The following is an 18,278-nucleotide window of genomic DNA, read 5'->3' on the forward strand; positions in this document are numbered from 1 at the left end:
GAAAATACTGAGTCAAGGCCCCACCCCAAACCTGCCTCTGGGGTGGGGTCGAGTGACCAGCGTTTTTTATTTCAAGGTCTCTGGGTGATCCTAACTTGAAGGGTGGAGCTCTGCCTTAGAGAATTGCTGATGAAGCAAATGACAAACCACAAAAGGCTCCTGGCATGCAGCAGACACTCCATAAATGCCCACTCCCTTCTTGTGAATTCTGACTCTCAGACCAGGGAACTCTGTCTCCCCTTCTCCTCCCTTCTTGGCTGCTGAGACTCAGCTCCTTCCTTTTGCTCTGGGAATCCTGCTCCCCAACTCATGAAGCATTGGCCCTGCCCCAGCCGGTGGGGGAAGCTGGAAGTTTTGGGCCCACCCCACCCCACCACCAAGCTCCCTCTCCGTTTCATCGGCTCCTGGCTGGCCACCCCAACATCTCCGTCGCTGTTCTTCAGTGTCCATATCTGATGGACAGCAGCAGCAGCTCCCCTGTAGTGAGCACCTCGAAGGTGCCAGGTTCAGTGCTACGTGCTTATGGCCGGAGCTCATTTGCTTTGGAGGCACCTGCTCGGAGAAGCCTTTCCCTGGAAAAGGCCTCTCTCTGGGAGCTCGATCATTCATCCGGCCAGCCAGTCATTCAACAGCCATTTACTGCACCCCACACTCACGCAGCAGGCAAGCATCACTGTCAAATGTAGCTCTTGGCCACTGCCTTCAAAGGCTGCCCTCGGCCCTCACCCTGGGGCAAGCTGCCCTCTTTACTGTGGCCTCCGCAGACTTACACAATCTGGCCCCAGCCCTGCCACCGCCTTCAGCCCTTACCAACCTCCTCTCCTACTGGGTCCAGCCACACCTTCTCTCCTCTGCTCGGACGGCACCTGATGCTTTATTCACGGCCGCCTGCTTCTGCATACCCTCTGCCCAAAATGCTGCGGCTGGCTTCTCCCTATCTTTCCCACTGTTGGCTCAAACATGATCTCCTTCGAAAAGCCTTCTTCCTGGCCACAGTATCCCCAGAGGCTGGCAAAATGGAGCCCTCCTCTCGGTCAAGATTACTGGGGGATGGAGCTCACATTCCAGCCTGCCCCTTGGACGGCCCATCTGCCCTTAAGGATGCCCCGGTGGCCCCAGCCTTCCTCTCTTTGGCTCCTCCAAGAGCCCAGGCCAAGCCTGTCGCTGGCCCATGGGTACTTCCTTGTCTGCCAATAAGAAAGATCGGCAAGCTGGCCTCCAGTAGCCCAGCTGCCTAGCCAGCCAGCACGCACCTCGAAACATGTCATACCAGACCTTCTTGGCCTTGAGGTGCTGCAGCCCATTCAAGTGCTTCTTGCGGTTGTGGAGGTTGTCCTGGAAGGAGCGGTTGCAGTAGTCACAGAAGTAGTGCTTCCCCATGGCCGTCTAGCCGGGTTGCTGCTGCTGCCTGGGAAGCCCAAAGCGCTCAGTCAAGAGTAGGGAGGACTCACCACCCGCTGAAGCCCGCAGTGATGAGAGAACAGGAGGCAAGCTGAGGACAAAGCACAAGCGACACCCCGCACCCCCTGGGTGGGACCTGTGTGACATTCCTTGGGCACTCCCGGCTGCCCTAAAACTAAGGGAAGGGAGGAACAAATGGTTAACTGACAGAGATCACAGTCCTGGGGGACAGGAGTCTCCCTTAGTGTACAAATATCTTAGTGATTTACAAGGAAAAGGCATTCTTACCAGTAGCCTAAATTTCAGAGACCCATAGACTCAATTTCCTGGGAGTCTGAACATCATCCTCCCCTCCATAGTGATGTGGGAAACAAAGGCAGAAGGGAATGTAAATAAAATTAAACTTCTTTATAACCTGCAACCCATTGACAAATACTTGGGATAGGCAGAGTATAATATTCCTTCTGGAAACTCCCAACTATCTTAACGTTAATGCCTTACTAGAGGGAAAAACAACCTTAGTTGGACAATAGCCAGGCCTCCAATATCTTCTTTAGCATATGAAAGTCCTTTAGGACACCCCTTTTTCCTACGTCCCCCACCTCCCAAGTATATAATCAGCCCTTCCTCACAACCCCAGTGTAGCAGCTCTTTCTGCCCACGGGGCCTGTCGCCATGCTTTAATAAGATCACCTCTTTTGCACCAAAGACATCTCAAGAATTCTTTCTTGTCCTTCAGCTCCGGACCTCACCTACATTCTGAAACGACATCAGGCAGCACAGCACCCCAAATGAACACTCCCTGAAGGCCAGTGTAAGGAAGGCTCTGGTTACACACGCCTCATTTAAACCCCAGAACAGCCCGGAGGACCTACGTGGGCCAATGAATATGGCCTGAGAGGTCTCATTCCAGGGGGATCTTTTAACAATCCTGATGCTCAGCCTCCACCCCAGGGCCAGTGGACCACAGAACTTCCAAGGGTGAGACCCAGGCACCAGCATTTTTGTAAAGCTCCCCAGGAAATTCTCCTATGCAGCCAGGGTGGAGAGCTACCCCCTTACACCCTCTGGCCACGTCCCCACTCCCCCCAGCCCCATGCCACCTCTGACCTCCCTCTCTCCCATCTGGCCATATCAGCCCCATCTTTGCTCCTCACACCTGCCAGGCACTCGCCAGGCACCTGGCCACCTCTTGCATTTGCATGTGCTGGCCCCTCTGCCTGGATGCTGTTCCTTGCCACCCCTGCTCACATGATTCCTTCATCTTCACTCAAATACTATCTTCTCAGTAATCTCCTGTGACAGCTTTATTTAAAATTGCAGAACACTCTACTTAGCTTTCCCCATTCCCTGCTTCATTTTTATCACCTTTGAAATAATAAGTTACTTGTTACGTTTATTACCTTTTTCTCCCAACAGGAATATAAATCCATGCGGGTAGGGATATTTTTGTTTTGTTGACTGCTGAAGCCCCACTACCCAAAGTGGCACATGGTACAGAGTAGGCAACCAATATTTGTTGAGTAAATGGATTAATTCCCATTTTCCTTATGGGACAACTGAGGTTCAGAGAAAGGAAGTGATTTGCCCAAGGTCACACAGCTGGAGAGCAGAACACAAAACCCAGATGCCCTAAAAATCCCACTGCTGGGTGTCCTCTCTTCCAGAGCCAGCTCAAAGCGTACAGAAGCCAGAGGGCTCAGGCAGAAACGCAAACAGTTTCGCCAGGAGATTAGCTAAACTCTTAGATGGCAGGTCCTCATCAATCAGAGAGGGAAATGAGAATGTTTCAGGGTCTTAAGACCCTTAAGACCCCTCAGCCATGGTGACCCACAGCTGCCACACCTGACCCAGGAGATCTCCAGCCACAGGTAGGGGGTAATTCTGAGTGTCAGGGCCAGCCCTTGGGTCCCCCAGTTTGCTGACACAAGACCAGAGGATGAATGGGTCCACTCTGGGTTGTCAAGTGGGATCTGCAAAGGCTGAGCCCAGACTAGCCCCTCACCCTTCAGGTCCTATAGTCTGATCCCTCATTTCCCACTGCAGGTTCCTGGGGCCCAGAAGAGGAAGGAAAGTGACTTCCGTAAGCAACCCAGGCTAACAGCAAAAGCGTGACTCCCAGGACTTGGCAAATTAAAGATACGGCCAGGACCTGACCACAGGGCAGACGGATGGGGGACTGCATTTGGGAAGAAGAGAAGGGGGAGAGAGACAGAGAAAAACAAGCCCCCTGGACAGTCCAGGCAGCCAGGTGGGTCGATAGAGAAGGCTGTTCCCGTGGCAGACAGAGACAGTGGCCACTAAGTCAAGGGCAGTAATGGGATCAGGAACAGACAGTCATTCAAAATGAAAACGTATAAAACCTCTCTTCTCCTATTACTGCTGAGAAACTGCATCCCAGACACATGGACTTGATATATTAAATTTGGCAGCTCTAATACACCCCGTCTTGCCAATAAACTTATAGGAATTTTTTTTTTTTTTTTTTTTTTTTTTTTTTTAAAGATTTTATTTATTTATTTTGAGAGAGAGAGATAGCAAGAGCAGAGGGAAGGAGGGAAAGGGAGAAACAGACTCCCTGCTGAGCAGGGAGCCTGATGCGGGGCTCGATCCCAGGACCCTGAGATCATGACCTGAGCCGAAGGCAGACGCTTAACGACTGAGCCACCCAGGCGCCCCAAACTTATAGGAATTGGAATGAAATTGTAAGAGATGAACGTTTAACGGCCGAGTGCTTAACCAAGCCATTCACGAAGCCTCAAGCTCTGAAGAGCTGCTGGTTCTGGAGCGTCGTGGGGAGGGGAGGGGAGGGGAGGGGAGGGTGTCAGAGGAGGGAAGCAGAGATGGAGTGGTGGCTCTGCGGCAGGCTTAGCTGGATAACACCACACAGGGCACTGGGCAGCTGGCCGTGTGACCTTGGACCTCTCTAGGCCTCTCCTTTCAGGAAGGTGAGACAGTGGGTCTGACAGGTTAGCTGACTGCCTGCGGAGCAGTGAACAGAAGTTTGCTAATCCAAATGAATTGCTAATGAAAGAGTAATGGAAATACAAATGACACTAATAATGTCCAGCATTTAGCAAGTGCTCAATAAATGTTACCTACTGTTTGATTTACTGAGCACCTACTGTGTGCTGGCACTAGGCTAAAAGCTTTAAAATGCATCATCTCATTTAATCCTCAGGACAACCTGTGAGGTAGGACCTACTCCACTTTTTCAGATGAGGGCACTGAGGCTCCAAGAAGCAAAGTGCCTTAGCCAAGGTCATGGTGCTGGAAAGCAGCCAAGCTGGGTTCAGAATCCAGGCAGGGTGGCTCTAGAGCCCACACTCCTAATCACTTAGAAAAGTCTCCTCCCAACAAATCATACTGCTGACAGCTCTCCTTCTTAATCACTCACTACACCCTGGGGACCACATGGCCCATTCAAAACCCAAGAGGTATGTATTATAATCCCATTTGCGAAGGAGAAGACTGAGGCTCACAGAGGTGCTGTGGGGTGCCCCGGGTCACACTCCCAGGAAAGGCAGAGCAGGTCTCACGGTGCCTGCACTTGCATCTGCTGGGAAAGCCTCCATGAAGTCAAATGATGAGCCCCTCGGCAGTGGACTCCCTGTGTGTGTGTTTCCTCTTCTCTCTCACATGCACAAACCGCAGAGGACAAACCAGCCTCAGCGGAGAGGCGCCCACCCACGCCTTCCTTCCTCTGCCCACCCTGCATCTGGCACAGGGGCGGAGCTCAGCTGTCCAGGGAGGGCCAATGCACCCCACACTCTAGTCCCAGCTCTGTTAGGTGAGGCTGTGGCTCTGTCACTTGCCCACTCGAGGCCTCAGTCTCCCCATGTGTGAAGGGGGAGGCAGGCAGCTAGACCAGGTGATCTCTAAGGGCCTCTGCAGACAGCCAGGTTTAAATCCAGGTACCACTGCTTTCTTTTTCTTTTTAAAGATTTTATTTATTTGAGAGAGAGAGAATGAGAGATAGAGAGCACGAGAGGGAAGAGGGTCAGAGGGGGAAGCAGACTCCCTGCTGAGCCGGGAGCCCGATGTGGGACTCGATCCCGGGACTCCAGGATCATGACCTGAGCCGACGGCAGTCGCTTAACCAACTGAGCCACCCAGGCACCCCCAGGTGCCACTGCTTTCTAATTCTGTGATGGTGGGCAATTAATTAACTTCTGGCCTTAGTTTCCTCCTATGAAGACTGGGATAGTAACAGTGCCCACCCCAGGGATTGTTCTGAGAATCAGATCATCCACACACACACTTAACTTAGCAGAGCCTGGCCCCCAGGAGCCCCTCAAGAAACAACAGGCAGCATCACCATCATTATTATTGGTCTCCAAAAGGCCCATATTTCAGAAAACTGAGGCTCAGAACAAGGAACAGGATATCAGTGTCCAAGTGACAACTGGGGGCAGCTGGTCCGTATGACAGACGAGGAAAGGTGAGGCCAGGAGAGGGGAAGTGGGTTGACCAAAGTACACAGCACAAAGCAGAGGTGGGAGTGGAACTTTAGCCTTCACAGTGGGCCCAGATGCCTGCCCTGAACAGCAGCTCTGCAGAGCCCATATGGCCCGGGGATGATGTCAAGGGGAGCAGACGAGCTCCAGGGCAGCCTGGGCGTCCCACTGCCCAGCAGGCCTGTCCCCAGGGAGGCAGAGGTCCTGGGCAGGAGCTGGGCTTCAGCAAGGTGACCTCACCCAGGCAGCTGTGAACTTCTAGCGCTCCTGACCCAACTGCCTCCGGCTCTAGTGCCTTAGCACACATTAGGAAAAGGTGTGGGTGCAGAATCTTCCAGACAGATACAGTGCCCTGCCAGAGCATGTTTGGCAATCTGGCAAGCAGAGCGTATTTCACTCCGACTCACCCCTCAGTCAGGTGTCCTTGCACAAGGCATAGCCTGCACCACCGCACCTGGCAGCCCTGAGTGGGAGGTCAGGGAAGGGGGGTGGAGACAGCTGGACATCTCCGAGGGCGCCCAGACACCAGCATGGGGTGCTGACTAAGCTGGCCCGTGATTCATCCGCATCCTCTGAGGCTGGTGCGCTCAGCAGCATGCGAACAAAGCCCAATGTGCAATACAAAACCATCCAGCCCCACTCCCTTGCTGGGAACGCAGACAGCGCCACCCGCCCACTCTCAGGGACCAGGTCCACGTTTGCAACAGCAGCTGCTGGCTCCCTGGGGTTTCACCAGGTGACAAGGGGGCTCCTCGTGGCCAAAGGGCAGCAGGGGAGGTTAGTGGGACAACCCTCTGGGATCACACAGGTGTGGGTTTGAATCCCAGCTCTGCCACTTATCAGCTAGGTGACCTCTAGAAAGTTAGTTCATCTTCCTGCGTATGTCCTTAGCTATAAACTAGGGACCCCCACTGCTACTGTGGATTGACCAAGGCAGTAGGATATTAGGATGCTTGCCACATAGTTAGTGCTCCGAGAATGGAGGCTGTAAGTGCTGGTACTGTGCCCATCCAGGCGGCTCACTCCCCTGCCCTCCCGGTGAGCCTGCCCTGACCACTGGATTTAAGAGTGGCAGCCACAGGCACTTCTGCCCCCCTTACAACCTGCTGCTTTACTGTCATGTGTGTCCGCCTCCCCACTAGAATGCAGGCTCCACGAGGGCGGAAAAGTTCTGTCCGTCCTGCTGCACCCCAGCACCAGGAACAGGGCCTCGCACGCACAGGTGCCTGCGGAAGGAGCTGCCCGCAGAACCCAAGGCCTCTCGCCCTCTGCTCACCTACAGCTCCCAGACCCTCTGCTCCGCAAGTTTGGATCTAGGGGCCAGGACGAGGATGGACAGAGAAGAAAGACACACAAGGCCCTAAAGACGGGTCTCTTGCTGCCACCACCGCCCTCCCCACAGGACTCCGGTCTCCAGCAGAGCCCTGCTCTACTGACTTAACCCACACCCGGCCATCCCGTGGCACCTGACCTCAGTCTTCCAGGCTCAAGGAAAAACTTACCTACTAGTTGAGACACTGTGGGGTGGAGGAGGGAAGAAAAGAGAATGGGGGTGGGATGGGGTAAGGGAAGATAGCATTGCTACGCACCTGGCTTCCATTCTCTTATTTAATCCTCACAGAGACCCTCTGAGTAGGTGTCAAGGTGTCCGTTTCACAGAGGAGGATACGGGTTCAGAAATACTCCTAATTTGCTCAAAGCCAAGACTGAGAGAGACACTGATGATAGTAATATCTCATCAGCCTGAGTGCTGCTGGTGGGCCAGTGGCGTGGAGGACCCCCACGCACCCTCTTGGAGAGACCTCACCATGACACCAAGGCGCAGAGAGCCAGCACTGCCCCCGGGGTCTGGGTGAACCTGAACCCTTCCTCTTCCCATCCCACTGTTCTGCTGTGATGCTGTCATGGGGCAGATATTTGTGCTTCATTGACATTCTTCGTTCCTTTCATCGTGTGTGTCTCAGGTACAGAGCTGTCTTTGGCACAAGGCTAAAATAAGCCAACAGCTCGGCCGTGGGTAAGGGCTGGGATGTGCACTGTAATAATTATCCAGGCCTTGTGCTCACCACATGCTGCCCTCAAGCTCACATGTCATTTCTTCTAATTATGGCACCGCCAGACCCCAGGTAAACAGTAAACGGCAGCCAGAGGACGGCTTTATTGCACACCCATTAGGAGCTCAGCAATGTCCCAGTGCCACATATGCCTGCCATCTGGAGTTGATGGCATCGGAACTGCCTGGGGGCGTGGCCTGCAGGCTACCCACTCAGAGCCCAACTCCGACAGAAGTGCCAGGAAGATCCAGATGTCTTCCCTGATAGGAGCCCCATTATGTTAGGGGTCTCCCTCAGACACCTGAGTGCTTGGTAGTGACCACACACCTCTCTCATCCTGACCTTGTTTATGTGTTCCACCCCCTGGGGTAAGGCACATATATCATCATACTCCTGGCACTGTAAGGCAGTGGGGGGGCCCCACCCACAGCAATTCCTAACTCGGCAGGGCTGGGCCAGGGCCAGGATCTAAGGAAAATGAGGCACAGTCCACAAACCACACTCAGCAAAATGTTGGTCTAACGTAGATGAGGGACTGAAGAACAGAGAGGGCGAGAGCTTACCCAAAGTCACACAGACTACCCAAGCGAATCCTTACTCTAATCATTCAACCCAGGTCTGACTCTCATCCCTGCCATTTCTAGGTTGTGAAACTCTCAGCAAACCACTCACCCTCTGGGGGTGCCTGGGTGGCTCACTCGTTAAGTGTTTGCCTTCGGCTCAGGTCGTGATCCCAGGGTCCTGGGATCGAGCCCCGCATCAGGCTCCCTGCTCTGCTGGAGGCCTGCTTCTCCCTCTCCCACTCCCCCTGCTTGTGTTCCCTCTCTCGCTGTGTTTCTCTCTCTCAAATAAATAAATAAAATCTTAAAAAAAAAACAACACAAACTACTCACCCTCTGGGCCTCATCTGGGACATGGGAGTAATAATTCTTTTTTTTTTTTGACAGAGAGAGACACAGCAAGAGAGGGAACACAGGCAGGGGGAGTGGGAGAGGGAGAAGCAGGCTTCCCGCGGAGCAGGGAGCCTGATGCAGGGCTCGATCCCAGGACCCTGGGACCATGACCTGAGCCGAAGGCAGATGCTTAATGACTGAGCCACCCAGGTGCCCTGGGAGTTAATAATTCTTATGGAATTATGGAATAATACTATTCCATAAGATTACTATGAGGATTAAATCATGGATACTAGGGTGTTTAGCGGAGTGCCTGGCATGCCAATGGTGCTCAATACACATCTGTGGATGTGGCAGCCAGCCTCTGTGGCCCCCACCTTCTGGGGTTTGTGTTTTGTGTTGTCTGCTCCTCAACCATATCAGGACTGGTCCGTATGACTAAGAGACATGATGGTATGTCACTTCCAAAATCAGGTGATAAGACAATATGCCTTCCGTCCTGGTGCCTCTTTCTCTGATCACTTACTCTGGGGGAAGCCAGCTGCCATACCATAAGCAGCCCTGTGGGGAGGCCCATGTGGCAAAGGACTAAGACCTCCTGCTAACAGCCGTGTGAGCAAGCTTAGAAGTGGACCCTCCCACCCAGTACAGCCTTTAGATGAGTGCAGCCCCAGCAGATAGCTCGACTGCCACTTTGTGAGAGCTCTGGGCCGGGACTACCTAGCTAAGCCACTCCCAAATTCTTTTTTTAAAACATATGATTCTTTTTTGTTTTTTTAAGTAAGCTATACACCCAACATGGGCTTGAATTCATGACTCTGAGGTCAAAAGTCATATGCTCCACTGACTGAGTCAGCCAGCTGCACCCCCGCTCCCAAATTCTTGACCCTCAGATGTATGAGATATTTGCTGTGTTAAGTTGCTAAGTTTTCGGGGTAGTCTGTTATGCAGCAATAGGTAATAAATACAGTGAAATAAACAAATGAAAAAACTAAATCACTTTAAAATATGTGATGGCTCCAGGTACAAAGTGCCCCATATCCCAAAATACTCCAGAGTTGAGTCAAAGAAGCCAATCCCCTGACACAGGCACAATCTTCCAGTTCTATGGTTCCCTTCAGCCATTTATTTACTAGCCACACATTTGCTGACACTTCCTCTCTGCCAGAATGGGGTTCACACCTCATGACACAAAGGCCCTGCTCTCACAGGAAGGTGCACTGAATATATGCTGGGATGGCTGGCTGATGTGCCCCCAGTAACAATCCTAGGTGACAAGCTGTGTGCCAGAGAGCACCAAGGAGGGGCAGCTACATCCAATAGGAATTCCTCCAAGGAAATGATCAGAGATGATCTCAAAGATCTAGGTACCAAAATGGTCACTGCACCATAACTTGTCCTAAAACTGAAATCTAAATGTCCGACAGTAAGAACGGCTGACAGTTATACATTGCTCACTACATGCAGGTAGGCTGCTCAGTTTCCCCGACAGGGTAGGAGTGGGGGGCTCAATGACATGACTCAAAAAGCCCGTTATCCTCATCTTTACCCAAAAAGAAAACTGGACAGAGGGAGCCCACAGCTGGCAAGGATCAAGAGTAGGGCATGAGCCACATCTGTTCAATACACTACCAGACAGACATTAAAAATCAAGCCAAAGGAGGGGCGCATGGGTGGTTCAGTTGGTTGACTATCCAACTCTTGGTTTCAGCTCAGGTCCTGATCTCAGGGTCATAGGATCCACCCTGTGTCGGGCTCCGCACTCAGCAGCGAGTCTGCTTGAGACTCTCTCTCCCCCTCTGCACCTCCCTCCCTCCCTCTCTCTCTCAAATAATTAAATCTTTGAAAAAAAAAAAGAAAAAAAATCAAGTCAAAGGAGACTATTCCCTTTTTGCTAAATAAAAAAGATGGCTTATCACAACATTTTGTACAACAAGATACCACTTTTTTAAGGAGAAAGAACGTTCTGCCCCAACACACCCACAGAACCAAACACCCACAAGCAGACACAAAATATTTACTGTGACCATGTCTTGATAATAGAATTATGTCCAGAATTTTTTTCTCACTTTGTATTTTTCTAAGTTTCTACATTTAGTGTGTATTGTTTTAAATTTTCTCAAAAAATTCCCTTCAAAAAAGTGGGAAATTTGTCAAGCAAGGATAAACACTATATTCCTTCTCCCTCAGGAGGCTGCTGTGGATTGTTCCAATGACCTGGTCCACCTGGATGGACCCAGTCAGGGCTACTGTTGAAAGAGATCTACGGCAGACATTACCCCAGTCCCTGGCTGAAGGCCGATAGGGCACACCATGATTCTAAGCAGACCTGGCTCAGCACGGGTTGGCGAAACCCGAATCTGGGCATCGGTGAGCTGCAGACTGGAGACACAGTTTCTCATCAGATAGTTACAGGTCCCAGGAGGCCAGAGCTTCCAAACAGGAAAAGTAAAAATAGTTTGATGGAGGCTTCTGAACCAGAAACCTGGACTCAGATCCGCCTCTATCTCCCCACTTCTTCTCCCCAAGTCAGGTCTCATTTCCCAACACCCGAACCAGCCTCTTCAGTCACCCCACCCTGGGCAGCATCAGATCGATCCTCTTAGAACGACTCCTGCTCAAGATTTTCCATGGCTCCTGGTGGGGATCTTAATACAAATGAAGTCTCCTGGGTCAGATCTCCAGGAATTCAGACTCAGCGGTTCTGGAGCGGGGCCCAGAAATCTGCATTTTAATCAGTGAGTCTAGTACCCTCTAGTAGATACCCCTTAAAATACAAAGGCTGGGGGAACAAGCTTCTCCTGCTCCTTGACCTCTCTAGTCCCTGCATCCCAAAAGCAGCCTCTACTGGGGACAGTAACTCTGGGGAGACACAACCCCTGGATTCTTGCCTCAGTCAGAAACGGGTCTGATCATAAATAACCTCAGCTCACTGAAATGGTAAACCCAACTTGATTGGAATGCTAAACACAATTCATTACAATGTATAAAGCTGTTTTCTTACTAAGTATCCTGTCACGCTCCAGGTAAGTTTTAGAATTGAAAATAAAGGTAGTAAAATAAATCAAAATTACTGATGTTCCTGACCTAAGTTTAGTAATAGTCAGCATATACTTGCTATTTAAAAGTATCTATAACATTGACGGGGCGCCTGGGTGGCTCAGTTGTTAAGCGTCTGCCTTCGGCTTAGGTCATGATCCCAGGGTCCTGGGATCAAGCCCCACAACGGGCTCCCTGCTCAGCGGGAAGCCTGCTTCTCCCTCTCCCATTCCCCCTGCTTGTGTTCCCTCTCTCACTTGTCTCTGTCAAATAAACAAAATCTTTAAAAAAAAAAAAAAGTATAACACTGAAAAGATTTTGACATGTTGAGTATGACAGATAAGTATTGTGATTCCAATTTAAAATACAGAAATTAGGAATTGAGAAATATATTGGGGGCACCTGGTTGGCTCAGTTGGTAGAGCGTGCAACTGTAGAGATTACTGCATGGAGCACTGGGTGTTATACGAAAACAATGAATCGTGGATCACTACATCAAAAACTAATGATGTATTGTATGGTGACTAACATAACAATAAAATAAAATTTAAAAAAATAGAGATTACGTAATACAGAAGTTAGGGGTGCCTGGCTGGCTCAGTCCGTAGAGCATGAGACTCTTGATCTGGGGGTCGTGAGTTCATACCCCACACTGGGCATAACATAGAGCTTACTTTAAAAAAAAGATACAGAAGTTCTAATATAGGTAGGGAGACACCTGGGTGGCTCAGTTGGTTAAGTGTCTGACTTCCGCTCAGGTCATGATATCAGGATCCTGGGATTGAGCCGCCACGGGCTCTGCACTCAGCAGGGAGTCTGTTTGTCCCTTTCCCTCCCCCTTTGCCCCCTCCCTGCTTGTGCTCTCTGTCTCTCTCTCAAATAAATATATAAAATCTTAAAAAAAAAGATGTTTAATATATATATAGTTAGGTAATTGATAAAACATATGTCACTAATTGATACTAGAATTATCATTTCAAGTTGAAAGGTCAGCAATGATTAGGAACACTGGCTGCATGTTAGAATCATCTGGAGTGCTGTGAAAGCTACTAATGGTGCCCCCCATATCCTAATTTCATGTCAGAGATGGCATCTGTATTTTTTTTAGCTTTCCAGACTGAGAACCAGTGACATAAAAGAATTTAACTAAGTCTCTTAAAAGTATTGAACTGTTTACGAGAACTTGAAATTCATTATGTTTGTAAGTTTAATTTATTAGATTTTCTAGTAATGTTTAAATATTCTTGGGAGAATATACTTGTTAGGTTATGTATCTGAAGTACTCAAAGAGAAAATCAAATATATGAAATTTATAAGCGAAATAAATGTGTAAGGGAATGTAATTAAGCTGTAAATGGGGCTGACTGTTTAAAGGAATCTAAGGTTAGTTCAACTTGAGGTCTAACATCAAAGGAAAAGTGAAGGTCATTTTTCTTATTTTTCTAGATTTATATGTATAATTTCTAAGTTGAAGTAAGCAGCTTAAAGAAAATTCAGTATTTCCAAATTGTTCCTCCAAAATTAAAATTAGCTAAAAAAACAAAATAAAATAAAACAAGCCACACCTTAACTCCCTGTGGTCTTTCTTAAACCATCTTACTTAACTAATTCCTCCCTCCTCTGAACTTCCCATCAGCCAGATTTGTTGTTAGCAAGACAAAAGTATTCTATCCTAGAAGCTTCACAACTTTGTGTCCCAAGGAGCTATCAGGATTCTTTGCAAATAGAAAATAACTGCAGTTATGGTTAACTCATCATGGTTTTAGAGCTTAGAGCTTTTCACACTTTTCTTCCCCATCCCCAATCAGGAATTCCTTTTGCTTTTCCAAGTCAGATCCAGGCCTCTAATCCCAGGTTTTCAGTACCTATGCCAATGACTTATCTCTGGCCCAGACCTCTCCTCTAAACTCCAGATCCAAATCCCCACTGGCCTCCGGGCATCTCTGCTTGATGTCTAAGGGGCAGCTCAAACCTAACATGACCAAACAGAGCTTAAGGTCATCCCTGTGGATTTCAAGTAATTAAGGTAAAAAGAGATGTCATCCTCCATTCTTTTTTCTGGCACCCTCTACACGCATCTGTCACCTTGTTCTGTCTGTCCTACCTCCCAAAATCGCAAATCTGATCACTACTCTAATCCATACCCTAATCTAAATTATCATCCTGTCTCAACTGACCCAACACAATAACTTCCCTTCTTCCATCTGTTCTCTGGAGAGCAGCCAAAATGATGACATTAAAATATGAATTGGATCATGTCACATCCCAGCTTATAACCCTTCAGTGGCTTCCTAGAGCAATTAAAAAGAAGATTCCTTACTATGGGTTACAAGGCCACATATGAGCTGACCCAAGCCCACCTCTTCACAGTCCACCCCATCGCTTTCCCTCAAGCACTCCAGGACTGCTGCAGCCTCAAGTCTGTCGCACCAACCTTATCCTGTTTGACCGACTTCCATTCGTTCGGGTCTCTGGTTAAAGTGTCACCCTAGACACCGTGGTTAAAATAGCACCGCCAGACTCTCCTCAATCAACCTGTCTTTTGCTTTTTAGAGTATTACTTGTTTGTGGTTACCACACCTCCCCGATCTGCCCACACATTGAATGAGCGTTCCATGACAGCAGGGACTTGTTCACCACTAGGTCCCCAGGGCATGGCCCAGAGGCGGCACTAAGAAACTATCAGTTGAATGGCACTAATACACCAAAGCCCCTATTTCTATCCCCAAGAAGGGATGAGTGGTCCCCAGATCTACCCCTTCTAGGTCAGGGTTCCAGGGGGCGAAGCCCAGGGATGAGGGGAACAGGAAGCATGTGCAGAACCGCCCCTTCCCCCGGACACTGGGTAAAGGGGTTCAAGCCTCAGGGCCCAGCCCTAGGGCCCAACTTTGCCACAGGCTCCAACTCTAGGCCTGGACTTGGGGCTAAAAGAGGAGACAGGCAGAGATGAGCCAGGGACCTGGGCGCCCAGGCCCTCTCACCCTTTTATTCACTCCCCGTTCCGTTAAGTTGGTGCGGCCCACAGAGCCGGTAAGGGACTTAGAAAGGTAAGCCCACATCTTCCCCTTGGGAAAAGACGACTAAGACTAGCCCCTCGACGTCCTGCCAAAGAGGGTACCTGGTTCCGCAGGGCCCGACGGCTCCGAGCTCCTCCTCCTTCTGCGCCCTCGTGTCGCGAACTGCTTGCTGGGATTCGTAGTCCTTCCTTGAATATCAGTCTGTCCTTCCCAGAAACCTTTGGGAATCATAGCTGAGACCGCGCGGGGGTTGGGGGGAGGTAAAGGGAGCGCGAGGGCTTCTGGGTGTTGTAGTTCAGGATATTCACTCAGCGAGAAATTATTGAGAAACATTGGGTAACAAATCTTACCACACTATTTGGGCCGTCCTGATCTAAATCCTACGAGACTGTTCCTCCCCGCAAATCCATCACTTAACCTCTGTCGTTCAAAACGATAAGTGCTGAGATTCAGAAAAACTACAAATCCCATAAAGTATAGCACGTCGAGGGCTTTTGGAGCGCATATCGGCCGCGGCGCAGGCGCGGGCTTGATAGCGGAGAAACATGGCTGCCCCAACGTTTACTGCGAGGTTGTATTCGCTGCTGTTCCGCAGGACCTCCACCTTCGCCCTCACCATCGCCGTGGGAGCCTTGTTCTTCGAGCGCGCCTTCGATCAAGGCGCGGACGCAATCTACGAACACATCAACCAGGGGGTGAGGGACTGGGCCATCCCTGACCTTGGGCCGGCCTGAGGGGTGACAGTGGGAGTGGAGGTGGGGTGGGACTCAGTCTGCCTTTACTAAGATAGAGGGGAAAACCCTGAGGGTCTTCTGTCGGTCGACTGCCGTATGTCCTCTTCGCTGAATGTGAATCCCAAAACATTAAATGATCCCACTTTGTGGGGCTTATAAGTATTGCTGTCTCACACCCCACATACCCACTTGTCCATTTGCAGGAGCAAAACCTAAAGCCTAGTGAGAGCAAAGGACTTACTGGGGCTACACCATCAAGAAGTCAGTGGCGAGTCTGAGTTGCAACCCGGAACCACAGTCTCCTCTCTGAGGGTTTCAAGGGCAGATTTGAGCGGGCGAGGGTCGTGAAAAGGACATCTCCTTAGATACTGTGGTTGGTCTTTTCAGATAGCACTCTTCACTTTCCCAGGCTTCCCACGTAGGCATTGTGGTAGTAATAATAGGAGATGGGAATATAAAATCAGAGAGCCCTGGATGGGGATACTGGACCTTGTCACTTAATAACTGTGGCGTTCAGTTGGGCGAGTTTCTTAACCTCTCTGAGCTTCACTTTTATCTGTGATGTAGAGCTGATAGTAACTACAGTAGGCAATTACTGTGAGGATTATATGAGATACAGGCAGGTGCCACAGTACCTGGTAGATGGTGCACTCAAAAAATAACATTTGTTACATTCCTCAGGAGAAAGTGAAAGCAGAAGGTAGGGAATAACCACACCTTTTAGACTCATTGTGTGCCAACACTGTGCTAGTTGCTGTACACGCTTTTCATCATTACGCTGTGGCTCATGCTAGGGAAGGTCTCCTGCAGATAGGCCTGTTACACCATTCACTTGTGTTTTTAATTTGAAGCTGCCTGTCCCTATGAGAGTGTTGCCCCTGTTCCATCTCCTGCACGCAGTTCTGCGGGCCATTCCCAATGTGTGGAAAAAGCATTTAAGTATGCTGTCATAATTTACCAATCTGTGCTTTCAGGAATGAGAATCAAGGGCATCTGGCTGGCTCAGTTGGTAGAGTGCACAGCACCCAATCTCGGAGTTATAATTTCAAGCCCCATGTTGGGTGTAGAGATTACTTAAAAAAATAAAATCTTAAAAAAAAAAAAAAAAAAAAGGAATGAGAATCCAACTAGTTCCTAACCCAAGGATCATAGGTTTAATGAGATTAAAAAATGATTCAACGTGAAGTATTTGGGGCTATGCATTTAGGACCTCTTGAGTAATACCTGGGAGTTGAAGATATAAGACCTCTTCGAGGCTCTGTTCCTTAATAATTGTGTACGTTTGTGTAATTATCTCAGTCTGTCTACCTCAGTTTCCTGTAAAAGAAAGATCATCCATCCATTTCCACTTACCTTTACGTGGCAATTGATAACATCAAAGCAGTTTACAAGTGTTAGGAATGTGCGGCAAACCTAGTGTTGCTTCCAGTTTGCCCACCCAGCTGGTAGATGTTTCTCTCAAGCTTGTTTTAGAGACCAGGACAGTGGAGGTAGCTGCAAAATACGAGATACAAAGCTAAAAGTTTGTGGTTCTTGTCTTTAAAATGCAGAAGCTGTGGAAACACATCAAGCACAAGTATGAGAATAAGGAGTAGTTCCTTAGAGACCCCTACCCACGTGGAAAGGACCAGGTCCACCCACCAGCTGTTTGCCCAAAACCAGGGCCTCAGCCCGAAGATGATGCTCAGATTACTCTTCATCGACCACCTTTAGCTGTTGGCAAGAAGCGGCTTCACCTGACAGACTCTTTAACTTCAGCTGTGTTTGAACTATGTTTAGTCAGAGTCATCAGCAAATAAATGTAAATTGTCCTTGAGACACGGCTTCTGCATATAGTGCTTTGTTAACTCTACCTAATCTTCACTTGTTGGTTGAGACCACTTCAGAGACTTCTGCAAAACTCTGAAGGGCAGAGTCCATTATTTTGGGTTCCCCTTTAACTTCCAGAGAACTTGGGTTTACAAAACATGAGCTATAATTGGAGGTGTTACTTTGACTTTTGCTTCTAAATCAGTAATTCCTGTCTTTTTTTTTTTTTTTCCCAGCGTAACCTCTACATCCAATGTGGGGCTTAAACTCAGGGTCCTGAGATATCAAGAATTACATGCAGGGATGCCTGGGTGGTTCAGTCAGTTTCGTGTCTGCCTTCGGCTCCGGTCGTGGTCCCAGGGTCCTGGGATCAAGTCTTGCATTGGGCTCCTTGCTCAGCAGGGAGCCTGCTTCTTCCTCTGCCTGCAGCTCCCCCTGCTTGTGCTCATGCGCTCGCTCTCTCTGGCTCTCTGACAAATAAATAGTATCTTAAGAAAAAGAGTTGCATGCATAGGGTGCCTGGCTGGTTCAGTCAGTAGAACATGCAATTTTTTTTTTTTAAGATTTTATTTATTTGACAGCAAGAGAGGGAACACAAGCAGGGGGAGTGGGAGAGGGAGAAGCAGGCTTCCCACTGAGCAGAGAGTCCAATGCAGGGCTCGATCCCAGGACCCTGGGATCATGACCCAAGCCAAAGGCAGACGCTTAACAACTGAGCCACCCAGGTGCCCCTGAACGTACAGTTCTTGATCTCAGGGTTGAGTTTGAGCCCCACATTGGGTGTAGAGATTACTTAAATAAAAATAAAACTTACGGGGTGCCTGGGTGGGTCAGTCTTTAAGTGTCTGCCTTCGGTTTGGGTCATGGTCCCGGG

General features: G+C 49.4%; 2 protein-coding genes across 7 annotated transcripts in view; one reads left to right on the top strand and one right to left on the bottom strand.

The window, feature by feature from the left end:
• Positions 1-15,107, bottom strand: part of ZMAT5 (zinc finger matrin-type 5) — a 29,777-nt gene extending 14,670 nt beyond the window's left edge. For 2 of the 6 annotated variants that reach the window (XM_027576880.2, XM_027576883.1), the window contains exons 1-2: positions 14,963-15,087; positions 1,254-1,408 (exon numbers count right to left, since the gene is read on the bottom strand). In XM_027576880.2, the coding sequence (XP_027432681.1) occupies positions 1,254-1,380 (127 nt within the window). In that variant the 5' untranslated portion in view covers positions 1,381-1,408; positions 14,963-15,087. Of the gene's footprint in view, positions 1-1,253; positions 1,413-2,094; positions 2,161-14,962 lie in introns of those variants that run through there. The other 4 variants (XM_027576879.2, XM_027576882.2, XM_027576881.2 and 1 more) reach the window with 3 other exon arrangements.
• Positions 15,108-15,223: 116 nt separating this feature from the next.
• Positions 15,224-17,418, top strand: LOC113912962 (cytochrome b-c1 complex subunit 9). The gene is made up of 2 exons (XM_027576887.1): positions 15,224-15,556; positions 17,146-17,418. The coding sequence occupies exons 1-2, from the start codon at positions 15,407-15,409 to the stop codon at positions 17,188-17,190; spliced, it is 195 nt and encodes a 64-aa protein (XP_027432688.1). The 5' UTR covers positions 15,224-15,406; the 3' UTR covers positions 17,191-17,418.
• Positions 17,419-18,278: the final 860 nt, after the last annotated feature.

The sequence above is a fragment of the Zalophus californianus genome, chromosome 14 (assembly GCF_009762305.2).
Source record: "Zalophus californianus isolate mZalCal1 chromosome 14, mZalCal1.pri.v2, whole genome shotgun sequence".
Classification (NCBI taxonomy): domain Eukaryota; kingdom Metazoa; phylum Chordata; class Mammalia; order Carnivora; family Otariidae; genus Zalophus; species Zalophus californianus.

Coding starts and splice junctions, on each gene's coding strand:
- LOC113912962 (XM_027576887.1), top strand. CDS start 15,407: ATGGCTGCCCCAACGTTTACTGCGAGGTTGTATTCGCTGCTGTTCCGC. Junction 15,557..17,145: donor ACGAACACATCAACCAGGGG/GTGAGGGACTGG, acceptor TTTAAAATGCAG/AAGCTGTGGAAACACATCAA.